At 40.1% G+C, this 20,040-nt stretch overlaps 1 protein-coding gene across 4 annotated transcripts; it reads left to right on the forward strand.

Annotated features, from left to right (window-relative positions):
* Nucleotides 1-3,857: 3,857 nt before the first annotated feature.
* TARS1 (threonyl-tRNA synthetase 1) lies at nucleotides 3,858-19,296 on the forward strand. 4 transcript variants are annotated; one of them, XM_064403438.1, is made up of 19 exons: nucleotides 3,858-4,021; nucleotides 4,619-4,699; nucleotides 5,503-5,693; nucleotides 6,713-6,836; nucleotides 7,961-8,082; nucleotides 8,296-8,413; nucleotides 9,268-9,332; nucleotides 9,414-9,492; nucleotides 10,048-10,194; nucleotides 11,114-11,212; nucleotides 11,928-12,094; nucleotides 12,589-12,751; nucleotides 12,834-12,971; nucleotides 13,701-13,778; nucleotides 15,496-15,596; nucleotides 15,707-15,811; nucleotides 16,485-16,557; nucleotides 17,288-17,402; nucleotides 18,034-19,296. In XM_064403438.1, exons 2-19 carry the CDS (start codon nucleotides 4,664-4,666, stop codon nucleotides 18,180-18,182), a joined length of 2,070 nt encoding a protein of 689 aa, XP_064259508.1. In that variant the 5' UTR covers nucleotides 3,858-4,021; nucleotides 4,619-4,663; the 3' UTR covers nucleotides 18,183-19,296. The 4 variants fall into 4 exon arrangements, with proteins under 4 accessions (XP_064259508.1, XP_064259507.1, XP_064259509.1 ...); XM_064403437.1 differs by lacking the exon at nucleotides 3,858-4,021 and adding an exon at nucleotides 4,303-4,377; XM_064403439.1 differs by lacking the exon at nucleotides 3,858-4,021 and adding an exon at nucleotides 4,513-4,536.
* The last annotated feature ends 744 nt before the right edge of the window (nucleotides 19,297-20,040 follow it).

The following is a 20,040-nucleotide window of genomic DNA, read 5'->3' on the forward strand; positions in this document are numbered from 1 at the left end:
ATGTGATTTTAATTTTTTTTCTTAGTTTATCATCCTTCCTCACTACACAAAATAGCTAACATTTAATTTTCCTTGTAAAATGACTCGTGCCTCACTGTTTGATAACCTACAAACAGGAAATGGAAGGCAAGGGCTCGGGATCCACATCTCACAGCCCAGACATAAGACAGAGTGGAGACCAGAGTGGGAGTCACATCTGCAGACAGCACATCTTCTTCTGAGATTGGTATCCAAAATAAAAGCTTTAAATGAAAGCAAGAGTTTTAAGTGCAAATCCTACTGGAAAACAGAATCATACAATAGGAGGAATCTGCTGTTATGCTAGGAAGCAGGGGCAGTTCATCCTGCAGGTAGGAGTCTAGAAAAGTATCTTAATCCTAGATCCATCAATTAATGGATTAACAACGCACCCTCTGAGATTACAAGTCTAAGCTCTACAAAAAGAACACAGGAAAGAGCTGAGTTTGTTGGGATGCATGCACACCTACATGCATGCTACTACTTTTTATGAGATCAGTATCCAAAACAAATATTGCTGGCTCAGCTATACATGCTAAATGCTAAAACATTCAACCAGGTGAACTAGGGGTAAAATTGGGATGCAGGGAAAATGAGACATGAGTATGTTTGTTATGAAGAAGCAGAAAGCCAAATCTTGTTTTACAGAAGGGAGAAAAAGCCAGGGAGGGAGGGAAGAAAAAATCACCTAGCATCTCCCTCCTTTAAATGGATTAAATGGATTAAATGGATTCCTAGTAGAAGTCTGATGCCTGTCTGATGTCATGGAGTGAAATATAAAGATTAGGTTTGAAGTTTCATCTGGAATATGTAACCTCTGATCTCAGTATCTGTAAATATGAGGATGAAATTGGTTGTCTCCCGGATTTTACCAAACACAGCCTTATTGCGTTCTTCTCAAAAAACCTGCCTGATCATAGAGAACAAACTGACCCTGAGTAATTTGAACGTATTACCTGCACTGCTGCAGGTACACAGTGGCTAAGAGGAGAAAGAGAGGACCTGCATCCTGAGGGCAGAGGTGGGATGAGGCTGTCTCTGTGACATGTGATTTCAGTTTACAAAGGTCTGGGACTTCTGCTGTTAGTGAGGGTTTCCTCCCCAGCATGCACAAACATGTATCTCTCGTGGAAAAGGCAGGAACAAGCCCAGTATTTGGGCAAACCTCTTGGTGCATGAAGATTGCCAGACTACACACGGTGGTGGCTGTACACAAAGCCACCATGGACATAGAACCAAACCAAAACTGTCTCTTTTTTTGTGTGTGTGAAATATCAGTTGTTTCTTGCGCTGCTAAAAAGGTAAGTATTTAATAATAAGTCACCAGAAGCTGAAGTAATATCAAAAGCCATGGCTTAGATTTCATTTTCTTGGCATGTTGCAGTTCGAATCAAGGCTTCAGTTATTTTCACAATATTTAAATGTAATGTCAAATTAATTTTTTTATTTACCTTCACATATTTTTCAATTTCTGAATATACATTTCTAAGGCTTTTATACTAGATTTCTAAAAAGTTTACTGCTTTGTTGCATTAGCCCATAGGAAATTAATACAAGAGAAAAGTATAAAAAAGTATTTCAATTTTAAACCTGAGATTCTCACATTTGTTTTTTTTCTTAATTTTGAGATAATAACTCTTTGCTTGAAGTGGACTTACGAAAATCCACTAGGCCTGGAATTCAAATTATATATTTTGAGCCATCAACATAAATGGTTGGCATTCATGCAATTTTATTTTCAAATCAATTCAGAGTTTGTGAAATTAGTAAATACTCTGCAGTGAATAGAGTTGATTTAATGTACACAAATATAAACAAACCCAGACATTTTACAGATTGCCTAGTGCTGTATTACAAGTCAGATGGTTTCCCTTGAGCAGCTGGTGCAAGTAAATGGTGTAAATGTGTTACATTCATGGCTCCAAATTTTTACTTGCATTTTGATTTCATTTTGATCTTTAGCTTTCCTAAATGAAATATAAGCCAAGTAACCCTGCAATTCCACTACAAATTTCTGACCACATTTTTCCCAACAAACTTCTCATGAACGTGAAACGTCTGTTCATTCCTGATAATCATTAAAGCACACTGAAATCAATTTACACTATTAGAGCACAGCTGAATTTAGTCGCACATCTTTAATTACACTGCTTAAGAGCGAAGTCAATAAAACATTCATTTAGTTTTGTGCTTTTTGCCATAAAACCTACTTCCTAAAGCCAAGAGCAAGCGGAATTTGTGTCTCAGCAGATCAGCGTGTTTCTCTGCTGCCATCTTCTGGCACAAGAGACAGTTCTACAGGTTCCCAATTTCTTTTGAAATACCTAATAGTTTTTTTTCTTGAACAGCATCAGTATACGTTTTTGTTCCATTTTGGCCTTACATCATTTATCGATAAGTTTTGCAATGTTCTGTCTCCTAGCCACTTGTAATTTGTCCAACAGAAAAAGATTTTAGGAGACTTGCAAATATAAAGAACAGCATTATAAAACAAATGTCCTTTGTATTACTAAACATTGTATTTCTACAAAATATCATACATATATTCTTAAATTCAGTTGTTTAATAAATGTTTTTGCTGTTTAGTAAATATGTATGGTGTTCATACTTTATTTTCAGACAACAAATGAACTATCCAAATCTAGGCTTAATTCTGTCTTTATTTACTACAACTTCCTATTTTCATATTTTAACTAATAGATTAAAATATTTTCATTATTTTTTAAGCCCCTACACTTGTGGTCAAATAGCCCAGTGACATTCTCTCAACCATCCTTCACCACTACATAACAAGTATTTGAAAGCTATATAAAACATCCTTTTTTTCCCTCAACCTTTGGTTCATAGCACTTAAGTCCATGGAGTTTGAGGTGCCCAATATCCATCTGTGCACATTTTAGACATTCTAAATTCCCCAATCACTGGTGCAGATGAAGAGAAGGTAGAAGGAGGTAGAAGTGGTGTTGGGTCCTCTGCTGGCAACAGAAATCCAAGGCAAGACCTAACCCATGATTTACTATCTTCAAAGTAAGGATGTTATGCCAGGATTTCAGATGAAATCTGATACTGATTTGACAAAGCAAGATGTTCATTATTATATGGATAATGAACATCTTGCTTAAAGCAGGCTGCTGGGCGAGTTCACTGGCATACTAGTATGTCTAAAATTACCAAACACATGAAAGGCCTTGAGACTGGCCACTCTAGGAGTCCCCAGCCACCATGAGATTGTGCTGCAAGACAGTAACCTTCCTAAGTGAAAATGTCATTATTATTGTTAGCTGAAAACAGTAGGAGAGGAGGGAAAGATGGCTGCAGAACAAAAGCCATGCCTGAATATCGCATCTTTTCCTTAGAAGTGTCTGTAGCTTCCGAGCCACTGAGCTGTTCCCTTGGGACAGCTGCAGGGGCTCCTGCAGTTCAAGTGTGACACAACCACCTCAGAATCTTTTCTACTTTTTTTTTTTCTCCTCCCCTGGGAAATTAGACAGTGGTGAACTCAATTTTTATTGTTTACTCTCTTTTGCAAAGAGTGTTCCCAATCACTGGTCCATCCTTGACTGAACATCTGTGTCAGGCGGAATGGCAGGCTGGTGTCCCAGGTTCTGGAGTGAGTCCAGAGAAGAGCAGTGGCAGTGGGGAAGGATCTGGAGCACAAGTGCGATGAGGAGCAGCTGCGCGAACGGGGAGCGTTTGGAGAAAAGGAGGCTCAGAGGGGAAAACCTGACCACTCCCTACAACTCCCTGACAGGAGGAGGAGGGTGTAGCTAATTGGGAATCTGCCTCTGCTTTCAGGCAACAACTGACAGAACAAGAGGACCGTCCTCAGCTGCGCCATGGAAGGTTTAGGCTGGACATTAGGAGGAATTTCTCCACAGAAAGGGTCATTCGACACTGGACCAGGCTGCCCGGGGGTGGTGGAGTCACCGTCCCTGGAGGTGTTAAAGACTGGACATAGCATTTAGCGCCGTGGTCTACTTGACAACGTGGCGCTCGGTCACAGGTCGGACTTGCTGATCTCGGGGTTCTTTTCCAAGTTAATTGACTTTGTGATTCTTCCCGCCACAGCGAGCAGCGAGCGGTTGCGCGAGGGCCGGGCCGCGCTCGCCGCCCTCACGGGCGCGGACACAGCATGGGCCACGTCCGGCCGCCGCACCCTGTGCCGGGCCGCCTTCACTCGCACCACCCCAGGGCGGCCCCGCACAGCCCCAGCACGCCGCTCGGCTCCCCCGCTCCGCTCCCGCTGGGGCCGGGCCGGCGCGGCCGCCCCCGGTTGCATCAGCCGCGGGCCGAGCGGCGCCTGCGCCTGCCCGCCCTTTCCCGGGCGGCTCCGCGGCCATGGCGGGCGCTGACAGCCAGGTGGGCACCGCGGCCCGGCACCGCGGGCAGGCGGCGGGGGGAGCCGGGCCTCTTTCCCAGCATTTCCTCGGCTCTGGGGGGCTGTGGGGTGTGCTCCAGAGAAAAGGAGCTGGGGGCAGGCAGGCTGTGCGGGGCGAGGAGATCGGGTTTTTTTCCGCGGTGTGTGGGGCACGGGGGAGTTAAAGCACCTCAGGTGTGAGGGACTGCCGGGGCGTGACTAAACGGTGCTCGCCCTCCGCAGGTGGACGCTGGGGAAGAGAAGAAAGCAGAGTGCGGGAAGAAGAAGATGAAGGAAGGGGCTGGCGATGGAGGGCGGTCGGAGGTGAGCAGCCCCTGGGGGCGGGGGGATGCGGAGTCCTCGTTGCTGCGCTGTGCGCTGCTGCCATTGCTGCAGTTTGTCCTTCTGGGGTGTTCTGTCAGGCATTACAGTTGCACCTCCGACAGCGTGCCTTGTAGTGCCATTGTTGGCTTTTTTACGTTAAGTTGCGTTGGTGTAACAGGAGAACAGCTCGGATTCCCATAGCTCTGGGTTAGGTTGTGCTTTTCCCTGTGCCTCTTTGCAGCGGGAAGCAGGCAGCCGATTGCCGAGGTGAAGAAAGCCTGCTTAAGATGCTCTCGTCTTCGTGGTGGGTAAACACAGATGCCTCTGAGTCCGCAGAGGGCCAGCTGCTAGTCAGCAGCCGTCCTGAGCCAAGTGCGTGGCTGTGCCCGGGCGGATGGTCCCACGTCATTACACGTGTTTAAACTGGAGTCGCTTCCTGCCTGGGTGGCTCAGACTAGAGTGTTCCCTCGGCTTTTTGACCTAATAAGAAAAGTCTTGTTTTATATTGAGTTTACTTTTTTTTCTAGTTGGCTTTTGTCCTTGTGTAGTTGTTTGGCAGCATGTGGTTTATTGAACAGGTGTCCAATGATACAGATTTCATTAAGATGAAGCCGTGTTAAATTATGACATAATTAATACTATCTAACCTGAAATAATGGTGATTATTTGTTACATGTAGCACACATAAAGATATGACATAGTTGCTTATGAAAAGCGTATCTGTTGTGTTGGCATTCTTGACATGATGTGCTGTCAGATTAATAATCAGATTAATCATTTTCTTTTGTCTTTATTATATACAGCTAAATCCTTGGCCCGCTTTTATCAATGAGCGTTTGGAGATGTACAACAAACTTAAAGCTGAACATGATGCGCTCCTTGCAGAAAGAGCTGCAAATGACAGTAAACCCATTAAAGTTACATTACCTGATGGCAAGCAGGTTGATGCCGAATCTTGGAAGACTACTCCTTATGAAATTGCATGTGGAATTAGGTATGTTTCTGTTCTATGATGCCACACAATCATTTTCATAAACAGTGAGTTTAAGGGGATGGGTAATGTATATTTTGTCACTTATCTCAGTTCTTCTCAAAGCATCTTGGATGAAATGAACTGAAGGTAACCAGCTGGGTTTTAGTTTTGGAGTGCAGTTTTCTTTTGCCTTATAAAGATGCAGTTTCTAACATTAAATAAGAATGAAGCTGAGGTATTTTGGACACATTCTAATAGCATATTTTTCCATCCAAGTACTGCTGTTGCATTAAGACCTGATTTGCTAATAAATTACCAGATGGAATGTTAGCACTGCAAACCAGTTTGCATTGACCTGAGGAAGATGACTGCTGCATGATGTTTCAATTGATTACAGAGAAATTTAACAATATGGGTATTCTTCACTTTAATTTGCATGGGAGATATCTGTTAAAAAAAGCATTGCACATCTCCAGGTTACTTACAACTGCTGTGGAGTATTTTTGAATGATACACAGTGAACACCCTGACAGTTAAAATTGCAAAGATTGTGTGATTCCTAAAGGTGAAATGCCTTTTTTTTTTTGCCAGTCCATAATAAGGTGCTATGTTTTTGGAACCTCCTTTGCTTCTGTAATTCGCGATCATGAAAAGAGTATTTTGCCTAGTGGATACAAACAGTAAAGCTACTATGTCAAAAGTGATATTTGGTAGCTTTTAAGAGAGTGGTTCTTGCTTATATTGCAATAGGATTGTGAAGGTTTGTCCTTGGAGAATGCTGTCTCTAAGACAGATATGTGTGAAGGTTAAGTATATAGCACAAATTTCTTCCCATATTCCTAAAATAGAAGTGGGATTTTTCATGAGTGTTCAGGACTGGCTAAACTGGTCATTTATTTAGAATTCATTTATGACATTATATCCACTCTGAGCACTCTGAAGTCTCATTCAAACTGGAGTGCAAATTTGGGAACTTCTGCTTGCTGATTTCGAAATAGAGCGTACTTTCTTACAATTGTACTTGTGTGTTTGTTCTGTAGTCAGGGATTAGCTGACAACACGGTTGTTGCCAAAGTGAACAAGGTGGTTTGGGATCTAGACCGTCCTTTGGAGGGGGATTGTTCCTTGGAGCTGCTAAAGTTCGAGGATGAAGAGGCCCAAGCAGTGAGTATCTTACCAAAACGTTTTCTATTTGAGGTTTACATTTAACTCAACCTCTTGCAGTTATTGAAATATTTACTGTGTTCAGAAGATTAAAAAAACAGGTTTGTGATTTAGGTACATCTGCATTTCCTCATAGCTCCTTACCAGAGCTTACCAGAGGAGTTGTGGAATTCCAGGTAATTTACATTCTGCTGCATACTTGTGGCCAAGTCTGCTTGCTGTTGCTGTAGTTCTTGTTAAAATTTTGTATTTTCAGCCTTCATGTTAATGTAAAATAGGTCTTTTGAATTGATGTCTTCAGCACTGATTTTGGGAACAAAATTGACTACAAAAATACTTTCTATGTAGAATCATAAAAGTATTGAGTAGACTGCGCTTTTTATTTGTGTTTGCAAAAGTATCTACTGTTTTATTTTGGCTACTCAGTCACATAAATGTGCCCAGCCAGTAAATTTGTGATTAGGTTCTTTAGAAACAAAATCGGTACAAGAAACTTTCAGTCAAACTCATCACAGAAGTCTTACATTCAAACCTAGGGTTTTCATATTGGCTAAATGACAGCTCCCAATTTATGACTTCAATTTGTGCTAACCAAGGCAGACTAACTCTTAAATGATCTGGTTTTGTCAAAACCTCAGGTGTTCTAGAAGATGGCAGACTAACTCTTAAAAGATCAGGTGTTCTACAAGATGGAGTGTGCAGAATTTCTTATACATAAGATTGCTGGATTAGAACTACAGCCTAATGTTGAAAGCACATCTTTTGATTGTTATGCAGATCTGATTGATTAGAGTTCGTAGAAAAAAAATTTTCTGAATTAATATTTTGACTTCTTGATAATAATGAAATCATGTCAGCAACAGTTGAAAGTAAGAATTGTTTGCTACCGGAATGTAAGTTTTCCATTTGCACAGTTTTCCAGTAGAAATGCTGCTTTTTGGAAACATTGATGCTGGGGATGGGAGTGCTGCTGGCCAGGTCACTTCTGTTCTGCACACTGCTCTAACATGGGATGTGCCTTAAGTATCCTTGAAAGCAGGCGTTTCAGAAGAGGTTTTAAATTAAACAATTGGAAATGCTTCATGTGTATTCAGACTGATCCCTTCTTTTTTTACTTCTGTTAGGTCTACTGGCACTCAAGTGCTCACATAATGGGTGAAGCTATGGAACGAATCTATGGTGGCTGTTTGTGCTATGGCCCACCAATAGAAAATGGATTTTATTATGACATGTTTCTTGAGGAAGGGTAGGTTTTGTATTTTTCTTTATTTAGAAGCTGGGGGTGGGTGGCAATCACAGCAAAATTTTTGCTGTGTGCTTGTTCCTAGAACAGAGTCATATGTACTGCTGCAGATGGCTTTGTGTTTTTGCAGGACGTCCCGACTACAGGTTGGTGCATTGCACCAGGATCACAAATTGCAAAAAAAATTACTCACTTCTCCGTGTGTGTTTATTTTAGGGGTGTATCAAGTAATGACTTCTCTGCTTTGGAAACATTATGCAAAAAGATAATGAAGGAAAAACAAGCCTTTGAAAGACTGGAAGTTAAGAAGGAAACACTGCTTGAAATGTTTAAGGTGGGTTGTTATAGAACATTGTTTCTAACCTCATGCAAGTATTTGTAACTTCAGGGCATGCATTATTAGTGGTAGAAGAAAGTATATAAAATTAACTTTTTAAGGTGATATATTTTTATAAACTCATTTGTGATGTTTAACCAAAAAAAATAAAAAAAGAAAAAGGAAGTAATTTGTAGGTTTTTGGAAGTAGGCGTTCTGATTTTCTAAAACTGAGAATATTCATTCTTCCCCAGAGTGAATTAATTAAATTCTGTGAAGCCACATTCTTTATTTACTTATTAACTTCACAGAAATGTAAGTTTGCAACATATTATCTATGCAGGTATGTTGTGTTACCTTGTCTGTGGTGATACTGTGACTGCATATGTTGCTGCTGCATTCAGAAAGCTTCATAAAACATTTTTTAGAACAAGGACTTCTAAAAGAGTGCAAGCAACACTAAAACCTTACCCTTTCTCTCTGGTATCTAGCTGCAAATAATTTTTTTACATTCCTGAGGTAGACATTAATGAGTTTTCACTGTTAGGACATCAGGAGAATCATAGCATCATTCAGGTTGGAGGGTACCTCTGTAGGTGTCCAGTCTCATGCACAGGACATGGGGTCAGACATGGGGACACTGTGGTCAAGTTTCCTGTTCTTGTCCAGTTGGGCTTTCAAAACTCTAAGGACAGAAATTGCACACCCTGATCTCAGGGCACCTTGCTCCACTATTGTCTGTATTCCTGTCTGTCTCTTGCAGGCCTGTTCTGATGCAACATAGCATCAGGTTTGCAAGTAGTTTAAACTGTTGGCCACTTGTCTTTTTTTAACAAGGAATTAACAAGTATGTGTGCTACTTTTCTTCTCAGTATAATAAATTCAAGTGTCGCATCCTGAATGAGAAGGTCAATACCCCAACTACTACAGTATACAGGTAATTATGCATGGATCATAATATTACTGGATTTATGGTTCTAGGATTAAATATACCAAATAAGTGCTTTCTTTTTCTTAGGTGTGGTCCCCTGATAGATTTATGCAGAGGGCCTCATGTCAGACATACTGGCAAGATAAAGACCATAAAAATTCATAAGGTAGGTGCAGGATCTGCCTTAGACAAATGTTTTCACTGCATCACTTTGGACGTGTTCCTACCTTTAGGCTTACCCAGGAATGTACTGTGAAATGGGTAACCTGGCCAAAAACTTGATGTTACAGATTGTAAAAGGGTTGTATACTAGAATGATATTCACATGGTGTGAAGCCCAACCACATGTCCAGGACCTGTACTTCCAGCACAGGAGTGTGAGTTTGGTTTAAGGTTTGGCTGAACGGTGTTAATTAGAATTTATAGTGTTTGTCTAGCTGATGATTATAGCTATTTGTGAATAAACAGTTGGAATAGGATAGCTACAAAGCAGATAGGCTTTTAAAAAAGACAAGAGCCTGAAACCATTTTTGTTTACTGTATTTACCTTTAGGGATTTTTCCAGTCAGTGCTCTGAATTTCACATTATGCATCTCCTTATGACTTAGTTGTTCCACAATAATGATTTATTAATAATTGTATGCCTTGTCATAGCAGGCAGAAGTAGTAAAATATAGAGGCTTTTCCCTTTCTTCAATGTTTTGTTTCTTTCTGCATTCAGAATTCTTCTACCTATTGGGAAGGCAAGGCTGATATGGAATCCCTCCAGAGGATCTACGGAATTTCATTCCCAGATACAAAAATGCTGAAGGAGTGGGAGAAATTCCAGGAGGAGGCTAAAAGCAGAGATCACAGAAAAATTGGGAGGGTGAGACAGCTTTTCTAGTAATGTATTCCAAAAGCACTGTGTGGATATAATCCCTTAATTAAAAGCATCTTGAAGATAGCCTATACTTGCTGCCCCAACCAAGGTTTGACACAGTTTTATTTTCAGGTAGGTTGAGAAATCAACTGCTTTTCTCAGGAGCCTCAAAATGCTACAGTAAATAACTTTTTTATGCTTTCAACACAGTGACATCCTTACTGCACACATTGATCAGAACAGCATATTAAGACTTCAGTCTGCAGCCCATGAATGCTCCAGTTTGCTGGCACTGCTCATTCTTACACAGTTTGCTGTAGCCTGTTCATGCAGTTCTTTTCCTTCTACATGATTTCAGAATCTGCAGTATACAGCTGAGTTTACAGTATACAGTTTTGGTTAGCTGTTTTTGAGTTTGTTTTTTGAGATGGAAAGCCCTGTCAGTTAACTGATAGTTCTGAACAGGGTTGAAGTGGCTGCTGCTAGTACATTATGACAGAATTCTGAAGAATTCCCCTTATGCAGATCGCAGGTGTATACACAGTTTGTAGCAGCATTAACCAGCTGTAGTTCACACATTCAGTTTATGTGCAGATAATTAGAGAGCTGCAGAAGCAGAACTAAACATTGACAAGTAAATGTGTAGAGGGAACTGTGAGGGCACAGTTGGGAGTTAAGAGTAAAGTTTTGGCACATCAGTAATGAGTGAAATAGGACACTGAAAAATTTCTTCCCCTGTAACTGTTGACAGACACGAAAATGCTGGTGAAAATGCATCTGGTGTATTGGATATTGCTTTTTTTCCCATGTTTTTAATTTTGAAACTCTTGTTAGTGATGACCAGTCAGTAGCAATTAATTTGTGAATGTTAAGTGAAAAAGGCAAGGTGCAAATACTGAGTTCTTAAAGTATTATTTTCCTGCAGGACCAAGAACTGTTTTTCTTCCATGAGCTCAGCCCTGGTAGCTGTTTTTTCTTGCCAAAAGGAGCTTACATTTATAACACATTAATTGAATTTATACGGGTAAGTAATAAATTTTAGAAATCTTGTAGGAGAAATTGCATGATTTTTAAAAATACATAACAGCATGCTATGTTTAACAGTATTAATAGCCCTTCATTTCAACTTATCTTTTGGTTGTATAAGCCATGGGACTAAAGTAACCTTGTTTCTTTGAATTGGTCTTGTCACAATCTCTGTGAAATTATGTTTTATCAGTACTTTATATATGCAGTTAAAGCTGCAATAAAGGTGCTTTGTCATAGGAATTCTTCAACATCTAATAGTAGAGCTGCTGTTCCATTGATGCATGTTGATTTGTTTTGGTAAACATACTTAATTTGCTCTTGAAGACCTATTTGTTTTGAAAATATATGTAGGAAAATAATTCTGATCTTCCTGCTGTAAGAATTGAAGTCTGTGTTATTACTGTATATATGGGCTGCAATGAAATATATGTGGGGTCATGGAGTAATTAGAGACTGCTGCATTGCTTGCAGGGAGGAAACTTGTTCTTCTTGCTTACTTTCTACTGGAGAAATTGTTTGGGGTGGTGGAAGGGATGTATCCTGGCATGTTCAGCTTCAAGTTGTGTCTTTCTTCCTCCATTCCCTTCCTAAGTCATGGGACATTTGTATGGCGTCAATTTTACATCAATTTTATATTTTTTTGGCTGCAGATTGAAGCCTGTACTTACCTTTGTTTTCTTTCTTTATTTTATATACTGTGCCTGTTCCAGAGTGAGTATCGAAAACGTGGATTCCAGGAGGTTGTCACTCCAAATGTTTTCAATAGCAAACTGTGGATGACTTCAGGACACTGGCAGCATTACAGTGAAAATATGTTTTCCTTTGAAGTGGAGAAAGAAATCTTTGCTCTGAAGCCTATGAACTGTCCAGGACACTGGTAAATACATAGCAAATTCAGCATACCAGAGATTGTGCTGATTGAAAAGAAAGCCCAAACGAAACCCACTCTGCTTCCTTTGCCTTGGTAGTTATAAAGATGGCTACCTTCAGTTATTCATTCTGTCAGGAATGATGTAATTATATGTCTTGCTGTGTACATGCTCTCTTCACTTGAGACACTGAGAAATGTCATGTCATTAAAGTGACCCCATCATTACTGGGGCATTATCAGTTTTGTAGCAGTTCGGGCATTCAGCTTTTGAAGCCCAGTTTTAGGAGCTGTTTTATCTCCTTTCTGTGAAGAGGGGAAGGCCTGCCAGCTGTTGAAGGAGATTGTTTTCCTGACAAATCTGGACAAGACTGATGGCTCTGTCCATATTACACATTAAGATGGCGTTACAGGCATGTGCTTCATCCCTGGCTGCTTCTCCCTGACTGTTTTTTAAGAAGTTTGGTTCTGAATAAGCCTCAAGCAATAAACTTTTCCTGCAGCCTTATGTTTGACCATCGCCCGAGGTCGTGGCGCGAGCTGCCGTTGCGGTTGGCAGATTTTGGTGTCCTGCATCGCAACGAGCTGTCGGGAGCTCTCACAGGACTCACCCGAGTACGCCGGTTCCAGCAGGACGATGCTCACATCTTCTGTGCTATGGAGCAGGTGGGGGCTATTGCTAAATGAAACTACGTATAAAGTCAGGTAAACTGAAATTTCCTATTTGAGACATGATTTCTGTTATCAGATTGAAGACGAGATAAAGAGCTGTCTGGAGTTCTTGCGTACCGTGTATGATGTCTTCGGATTTTCGTTTAAGCTGAATCTCTCCACTCGTCCTGAAAAGTACCTGGGAGATATTGAAGTGTGGAATCAAGCTGAAAAGGTAAAGCAGTATTCTTATTATTTTCTGTGATGTAAAACTGCATCTTCTGTAAGAGCTTACTGCCTTCTGGGAGGTACAGTGAAGCTGGGCTGGGCATGAGCTATGTAACTTCAATAACTGCCTTCAGTCTGCCTGCTGTAAATAGTTTGCTCTCAGTGCAGAGGCAGTCTTCAAGCATCAAATGACCTCTTTCACCTTGTCTTTTTTTGATAATTAAAAATTTAAGAAAATTATAAAGGAGAAAGATAATCAGTTCTGGCAGCCCGTGTAATAAGACTTAAAGCCATCTCCCAAAACTGAGGCTGAAAGGAATGGAATTGGCCACTGCAGGTGCAGTGCTGGGGAGAAGATAGGGCAGGAATAGACATTTGGTGTACCAGTGCAGATTTCATCTCAACATCTCAACTAAAAACTTTGAATTTAGGATAAAAAGTTATTGTATTTTAGCTAATGCTTGTTTGGCCTCTGTGTGTTTAAATTAAAACAGTGGTCGGTTTGGGGGTGTTTGGGTTTTTTTTTGGGTTGTTGTTTTTTTTTTTTTGTTTTGTTTTGTTTTTTTTTTAAGTTGGTGCTCTCCCAAAACTTCCCTTTTTCAGGAAAATAAATGTGTTTCAGTAGTAACTGAGAAGTACTGAGAATTTGGTAGGGTTACCTATTTGTAGTAGCAGACTGAGCTGAAACTATAATGTGTTAAGAAACACACTGAGTGTGTGTGTCCTTTATCTCCAGCAACTTGAAAACAGCCTCAATGCCTTTGGTGAGAAATGGGAGTTAAACCCTGGTGATGGAGCTTTCTATGGACCTAAGGTTAGTATGTTGCTAACCCCTAGCTGGATTTGGCTTTTAATGCTGTTTGGGTAAGGTAAAAGGCTGGGATGAGGAAGAAGGAATTTTTTTTTATATTAGCCCTTTTTAAGATGCTGTCTGACTGAAATTTGCTGTTTTTCCAGATACATAAACTCTAACATACTTGAGAGAGAAATAATCTTCTGTGATCCTGGTTTTCATAGTTTTAACTGCTTTAACAGTAATTTAATTAATTTAACATGAATAAACTATTTGTCTACTGCTTAAACAGCTCACTGGTGGGTGACATAAACACAAGGTGGCACTGTATGACCTGTTTTCGCAGAGAACTGCATTGGAAATAATTGTTTCAGCAGTAAGTAAATCCAAGTCAGGAGAAAATCAGAAGTAAACTTACTGGTTGAACAAATTTTTATTCCTTTAACTGCACAGTTTTGAAGTTGATTTGAGTTACTGGTGGGTTTTGTTAATCTAAAAATCCCCATGCATTGATCATGTGAATTTATTGGGTTTCTTAAGAACAGTCTCCTCAGTTTAGACAGATTAAATAGAGCTTTTTAGAAACTTTGTTGTTATCCTTGCACATTAGGACACAAAGTATTATGAAATGCCTTTTAAATATTTCCCTAATATGTCTACACTACATTTATATTTGTGTTTTCATCTAGTAAACTGGTTTTGATTTCTGTGTTTGTATGCCAGTTGAATCAGTTTTGCTTGTGTCATTTTTTAGGTAAAATGTGGTATAGCAGCTCATATTTAGTAATTTCCATATTGATTGAAGGAAGACAAATATACATGAACCTTTGTTAACATTAATTAATCTTACGCTTGCTCTTCATACAGTCTGGATTTGAAATTAAATTAGGTTGTAAATATTGTATTTTGATTAGAAGCTCTTTGGTGGCTAGCTGAATTCTGTAAACCGAATTCTAGATGCAAGATTGAAAGACATTTAGATCTTGAGTTGTTAAAATGCTGATGTCTTCATTTATTACACAAATTAAAATAAGGCATACTGCCTTAATATATAGCCTGATATATAATGGTAAAATTATGAGTAAGTGAGCAATGTAATAAATAAATAAGGTCAGACACTCTAAGTCTATTCTTTTCTGTAAGTCTTCTCTGTCTGAGTTGTATCAAAAGTGTACTCAGAATTTAAGTGTTAGATACTAAAGAAAGAACAGGCTTGACTCGTAGGTCAGAACAAGTGTCACTGATTGATAGGAGCTCCTGCTGGTAAGTGGACTATTTAGCAGATTCTTGTCCCTTGTTCATGTTCTGAATTTGTAACACAAGCTACAAAGTCTTCAAATACTGTATGATAAAGAAATGCAAATTTTCCACTTTGAGGCTGAAGAAATCTCATTTGTGGGGAGACGTGTTCAGTTCTGCATTTATGTTCTGATGTACTAACTCAGTGAAAAGGCCCATGAAAGTTCCAGACTGAAACTCACAAAATGTCTGAGACATTAGATGTAGTTCTCACCTGATATATTATCTCTCTAGTTACTCACTCTGTTTTAGCTCTAACATTTTTTGCATCAGAACCTGCAAATCACTTAAAGCCTAATGAAGGCTGAAGTAAAATGATGCTGTTTAAACTGCGTAGAATTCCTCTGCATTGAGTGACACCATCTCAAAACAATGAATTTGCTTTCAGAGGGGAATGCTTGTCTTTTAACTGTAAAAATCATGTCTTTTTGTTCTTCAGATCGACATTCAGATTAAGGATGCCATTGGCCGCTACCACCAGTGTGCTACAATTCAGCTTGACTTCCAGCTGCCAGTCAGATTTAACCTCACCTTTGTCAGGTAAGCACAAAGGCTGATGATTTTAGTTTCTGTGTAATCTCACTTCAGTGACACTTACAGACATAAGGTTGTGTCAAGAAAAAAAGCCTTACAAAAGCATTTCTTTACAGCCATGATGGCAATGACAAGACAAGACCAGTAATCATTCACCGGGCTATCTTGGGATCTGTGGAGAGAATGATTGCCATTCTAACTGAAAACTATGGAGGCAAATGGTAACGTTGAAAAGTTATTATTCCAGTTCAAGCAAACTCTTCATGTAGGAGAGAAATTAGCCCCAAGTACTGGAGAGTCAAGAGGGTCTGTTTGTTCCACTTGCTTGGTAGGGTGACATGCCTAGGAATACCACAGAGAAATTTATTCTGAACCACCTTCCTTAGATACAAAATTATTCAAGATACGATAGATTCTACATGACACTGCCAGTGCAGGTGCAGCAAAGAGCTAGTGTGCCCACAGCATATGCATTCCAGCTGCTTTTGCAGCAGGACCATCTTTTAAAGAGTCATTTATGTAGGTGATCTGCTTACCTGTGTTAATACCCAGTGGGAGTGACCCCTCTGATTATGACAAGACTCAAAAGTAAAGGTTTTCCTGTGCTTAGTTAGTAATAAGCTCAATCAGTTAGGTTTTGTTATGTGTCATAAAACACAACAGCAATCTTCCAGTAAGCAAGTGCTTGTGCCCACGCTGCAATCCTTTTAGACACTCAGTTCTTTTGGGGAAATAATTTTAATGAATATAGGGCTCTCATCACCTCTGAACCCAATCTGTGCAGCAGGCTTTAAGAGTCTCTTGTGTAGATTTTATTCCTCTCTGTAAATAGTATTTTTTGTACCGAAAAAACCAACGAAAACTGTATAAACTTGTTTTGTTTGTTTATTGAAGGCCACTTTGGCTGTCCCCACAGCAAGTAATGGTGGTACCAGTGGGACCAGCATGTGATGAGTATGCTCAAAAGGTGATGTATATGGTTTCAGGGCTTTGATTTCAGTATATTGCATTGATCTGAAATACTTAGTTATTCATGATTAATAGTATTTATTTCAGAGACATATTCCAAGTCTTTGCATATTACATTGAGTCAGTTTTTTATATCACAGTGACAATTAGCTGCTGAAGTTGTAGATCTCTTAAAGATAACCTGAGTTAGCTTTTGGATATGTGAATAATAAATGTTGATCTTTGTGAGATTTTCATTTTTTGAAAACTTAGCTTTTCTTGTGCTCAGATCTGTCTTACCCTTCAGGTTTTAGTCCCCATGGCCATGTGCCTCTTGCAGAGCAGTAAGAAAGACAAAAATGAGTCTTTGGATATTTAGCATCCAGCACACCTCTGCCTGTAGTTCTTTCAAGCACATTATATATAAATAACATGGTTTGCAAAATTGAAAAAATCTCTTATAATCAGTAAGTTCCATCATCCTGTTGCCTTTTGCAATATCAAACTCAAATCACTACTGAGCCTAAATATTAATGTTCACATCACTGCTTACTTATTTATTGTGTGTATAGTTGCATGATAGCTGGCATATTTTAATTTCTTGAACTGGACTTGTGTGCAAAGCTTGAACCCGTGGCAGTGCCTTTGTTTTAGGGTTCAGATAGTCTGAAACAGTTTAATTCTATAAGTCATGAATAGTTCATGGTCATGAATATCCAGTAGTGACAGTTCTGATATTTTTTCCTTAGGTCAGGCAGCACTTCCATGATGCTGGATTTATGGCAGATGTTGATGTAGATCCTGGGTGCACCCTGAACAAGAAGATCAGAAACGCTCAGCTTGCACAGTATAACTTTATTCTGGGTAATGTATTAGTTACCTTGTACTGGCTGACCCTTTTGTTACAGGATTTGATCATTCTGTGAGCAAGGCAGAGAGTTGTAATCAGTGGTTTAGGTCAGTTTGTTCCTGAGAGTCTCACCTGCAGAGAACCTCTCCTGCTGACATCATAGGCATTCCTGGTTTGGATGGCTGCCCCTGAAGGGAGATCAGTGTGACCCAAGGCATTATTGGTACTTTTGCTGTCTTCTGGTCAGCAGTATGGGGATAGATGTGAAGTCTCTTGTCCTTTATCAGTCAGATTTTAAGTGATTTTTCCATCCTCTCAATAATTTATGCTCTTGCTTCTACTTCAGCAAAAGAAGTATGTTTCCATTTCATTCAGCTGTGGTCCACTTCTGAACTAGGCATGCATGCATAAGAGAAGCCTCTTCTAGAAAGAGTGATGCAAGAAAAATTAGAAACTCATCCTGAAGTACATGATTTGGAGCAGCATGTTAGTCCTGTTGTTGAATTTGGGATCTAGCATTGGCCTTAAAACCATAAGGGATCCATTAAGAGTAGAAGGAGCCTTTGATAGAGAAACTCTACCCTCTGAGTAATTGACAGAATTGTGAAGAATCACTTAATTCCATTGCCTCTTGGTTGTTTCTAGTTGTTGGTGAAAAGGAGAAGGCAAGTGGAACAGTGAACATCCGCACCCGAGACAACAAGGTGCACGGGGAAAGAACCATTGCAGACACTGTGCAGAGGCTGCTGCAGCTGAAATGCTCTCGTTCCAGACAAGCTGAAGAAGAATTTTAACACCATCTGCTCTACCTGGCATATAAAGAATTTGTAATTTTCCTCATTTAGTTAACCAGAGTTTTTGTTCTGAGCCAGATTTGGAGTATATTTCACATTTGGACCTCTTGCTCATTTTAACGGGGATCTTTCTTTAGTCAAAAATGCCTCTTTTGTATAAAAAAAAAAAATCAAGTTCTTCAAAAACATTGAAGTAGAGTTTCCTGGCTTTTAACCAGTGACATATGAAGCAAGATAAAATTACTTTCTGTGACTGCAAGGGAAGATTGAAACATTAATCAGGGGTGTCTCTGGCATTCTACCTGCCCTGTTAATGTATGTTATTACATACATTACATTTTGATAACGTATTTTTCATGCCAGTTTAATGATAGACCTCAGGCTTAAGAGCCCACATAGTAACCATGTGCTGCAGCAGCAGCTTCTGGAGTGTCTCCATGAGCAAAGAAGGTGCTACCTTGCCATCCTGTCTCATGGTCTCTACCAGCTGTGAGTATCTCTCCAGAACTCCCAGTCCCAAGAACAGGGATATGAACAGAGGCCTCCTGCTGTGGGTGGTTTTACCTCTGGCAGTGTCTCAGGTCCTGAAGTGAGGCATTCCTGACTCCACAGTGGGGCCCTGTGCTGCAGAGCACATGGCTGCTAACCAAAGCCTATTGTGCCCCTTTCCAAAGACAGTCTCTGAAATGTGCTGGCTCTGCAGGCAAGGTCCTCAGAGCTGTAGAAAGGGGATAACTCTGTCTGGAAAAAGGGCACAGTAGGGCCAAAGCAGCAGCTGAGGAAACCAGTAGTATTAGGAACAAAGGGTGTTTCTGTTCATGTCTCAGAGCTGTCATTACAGTAAGGGCACCAGTCACACAGAAACAATAATGTATTAAGGTAGTAATTATTTCTTTAAGACAAGTACTATTTTTCACTTTAGTAGGTACAGTCCCATCCAGGCTTCCTTCCCAAGCCTCTCGTCCAAGGTGTCACTTAATTAGCAGCTCTCCTCTCTTACTGCTGAGGGCTCTCATCTATTGATTCTGGGTTTGGTTTGGGGTATTTCTCTACATCTGGCTAACAAGAGGCAATTGTCTGTCACTGACAAAAAATAAAATCTGGGTCTAAGGTTTTTTTGCATCTTTTTTATTTTATTAATCTTAACTAACTTGAGCAGTTTAAAAAGGTGGTTGATAACAGTTCATTTAAAAAGAATAAAAAGCTATTGCTACAGCCTAAACAAAGATCAGACAAGCATGAGGACAGGTTTGATCTCACTCACCTTTTGAAAGCTTCCATGTCTTGCCATTTCCATTATTGTCTGGGCAGAAGCATTTCATCCTGTGTTTTCTCACCTATTTTACTCAGGGGTGATGGTCACATCTAATCAGCATTTGAACCCTTAGTGAATTCAGACTCAGCAGACTCTAACCCCAGCAATTTTCTGCAAAATCTATTTCATCCTACTTTCATTCATAGAGATTAAAGGTTCCATCTTACTGCTGTAGGGGGAAGAGGGGGAAATTGATTTTTTCCCTGCCTTGCTGCTTTCAGAGTTACTTTTTGTGAGCGTTGTTATTTTCTGTATTTTGCACCTGCGCTTCTTTGCTGAGAAGTGACTGTTGCCCATGCAGTCACTGCTTTGGAAGCAGACATCAGCTACCCCTGGGGCAGCAGGGCTTCATCAACTGGTGAAGCAAACCCGGTGTAGGTACCAGTGGCCCAGGGTAAAGGAGTTCTTGTTTCTCTCTAGAAATTGTGCTTCATATTGCCTTTCCACTGGTGTATTTGTTGATTTGCAGAGAGCTCTCCTTTCCTTTTGTGGGGATCCCTGGGCACACCAAACTGCCCAGGTTGTGTAATAAGAAGCTGGTGC

This window comes from Passer domesticus, chromosome Z, assembly GCF_036417665.1.
Source record: "Passer domesticus isolate bPasDom1 chromosome Z, bPasDom1.hap1, whole genome shotgun sequence".
NCBI lineage: Eukaryota > Metazoa > Chordata > Aves > Passeriformes > Passeridae > Passer > Passer domesticus.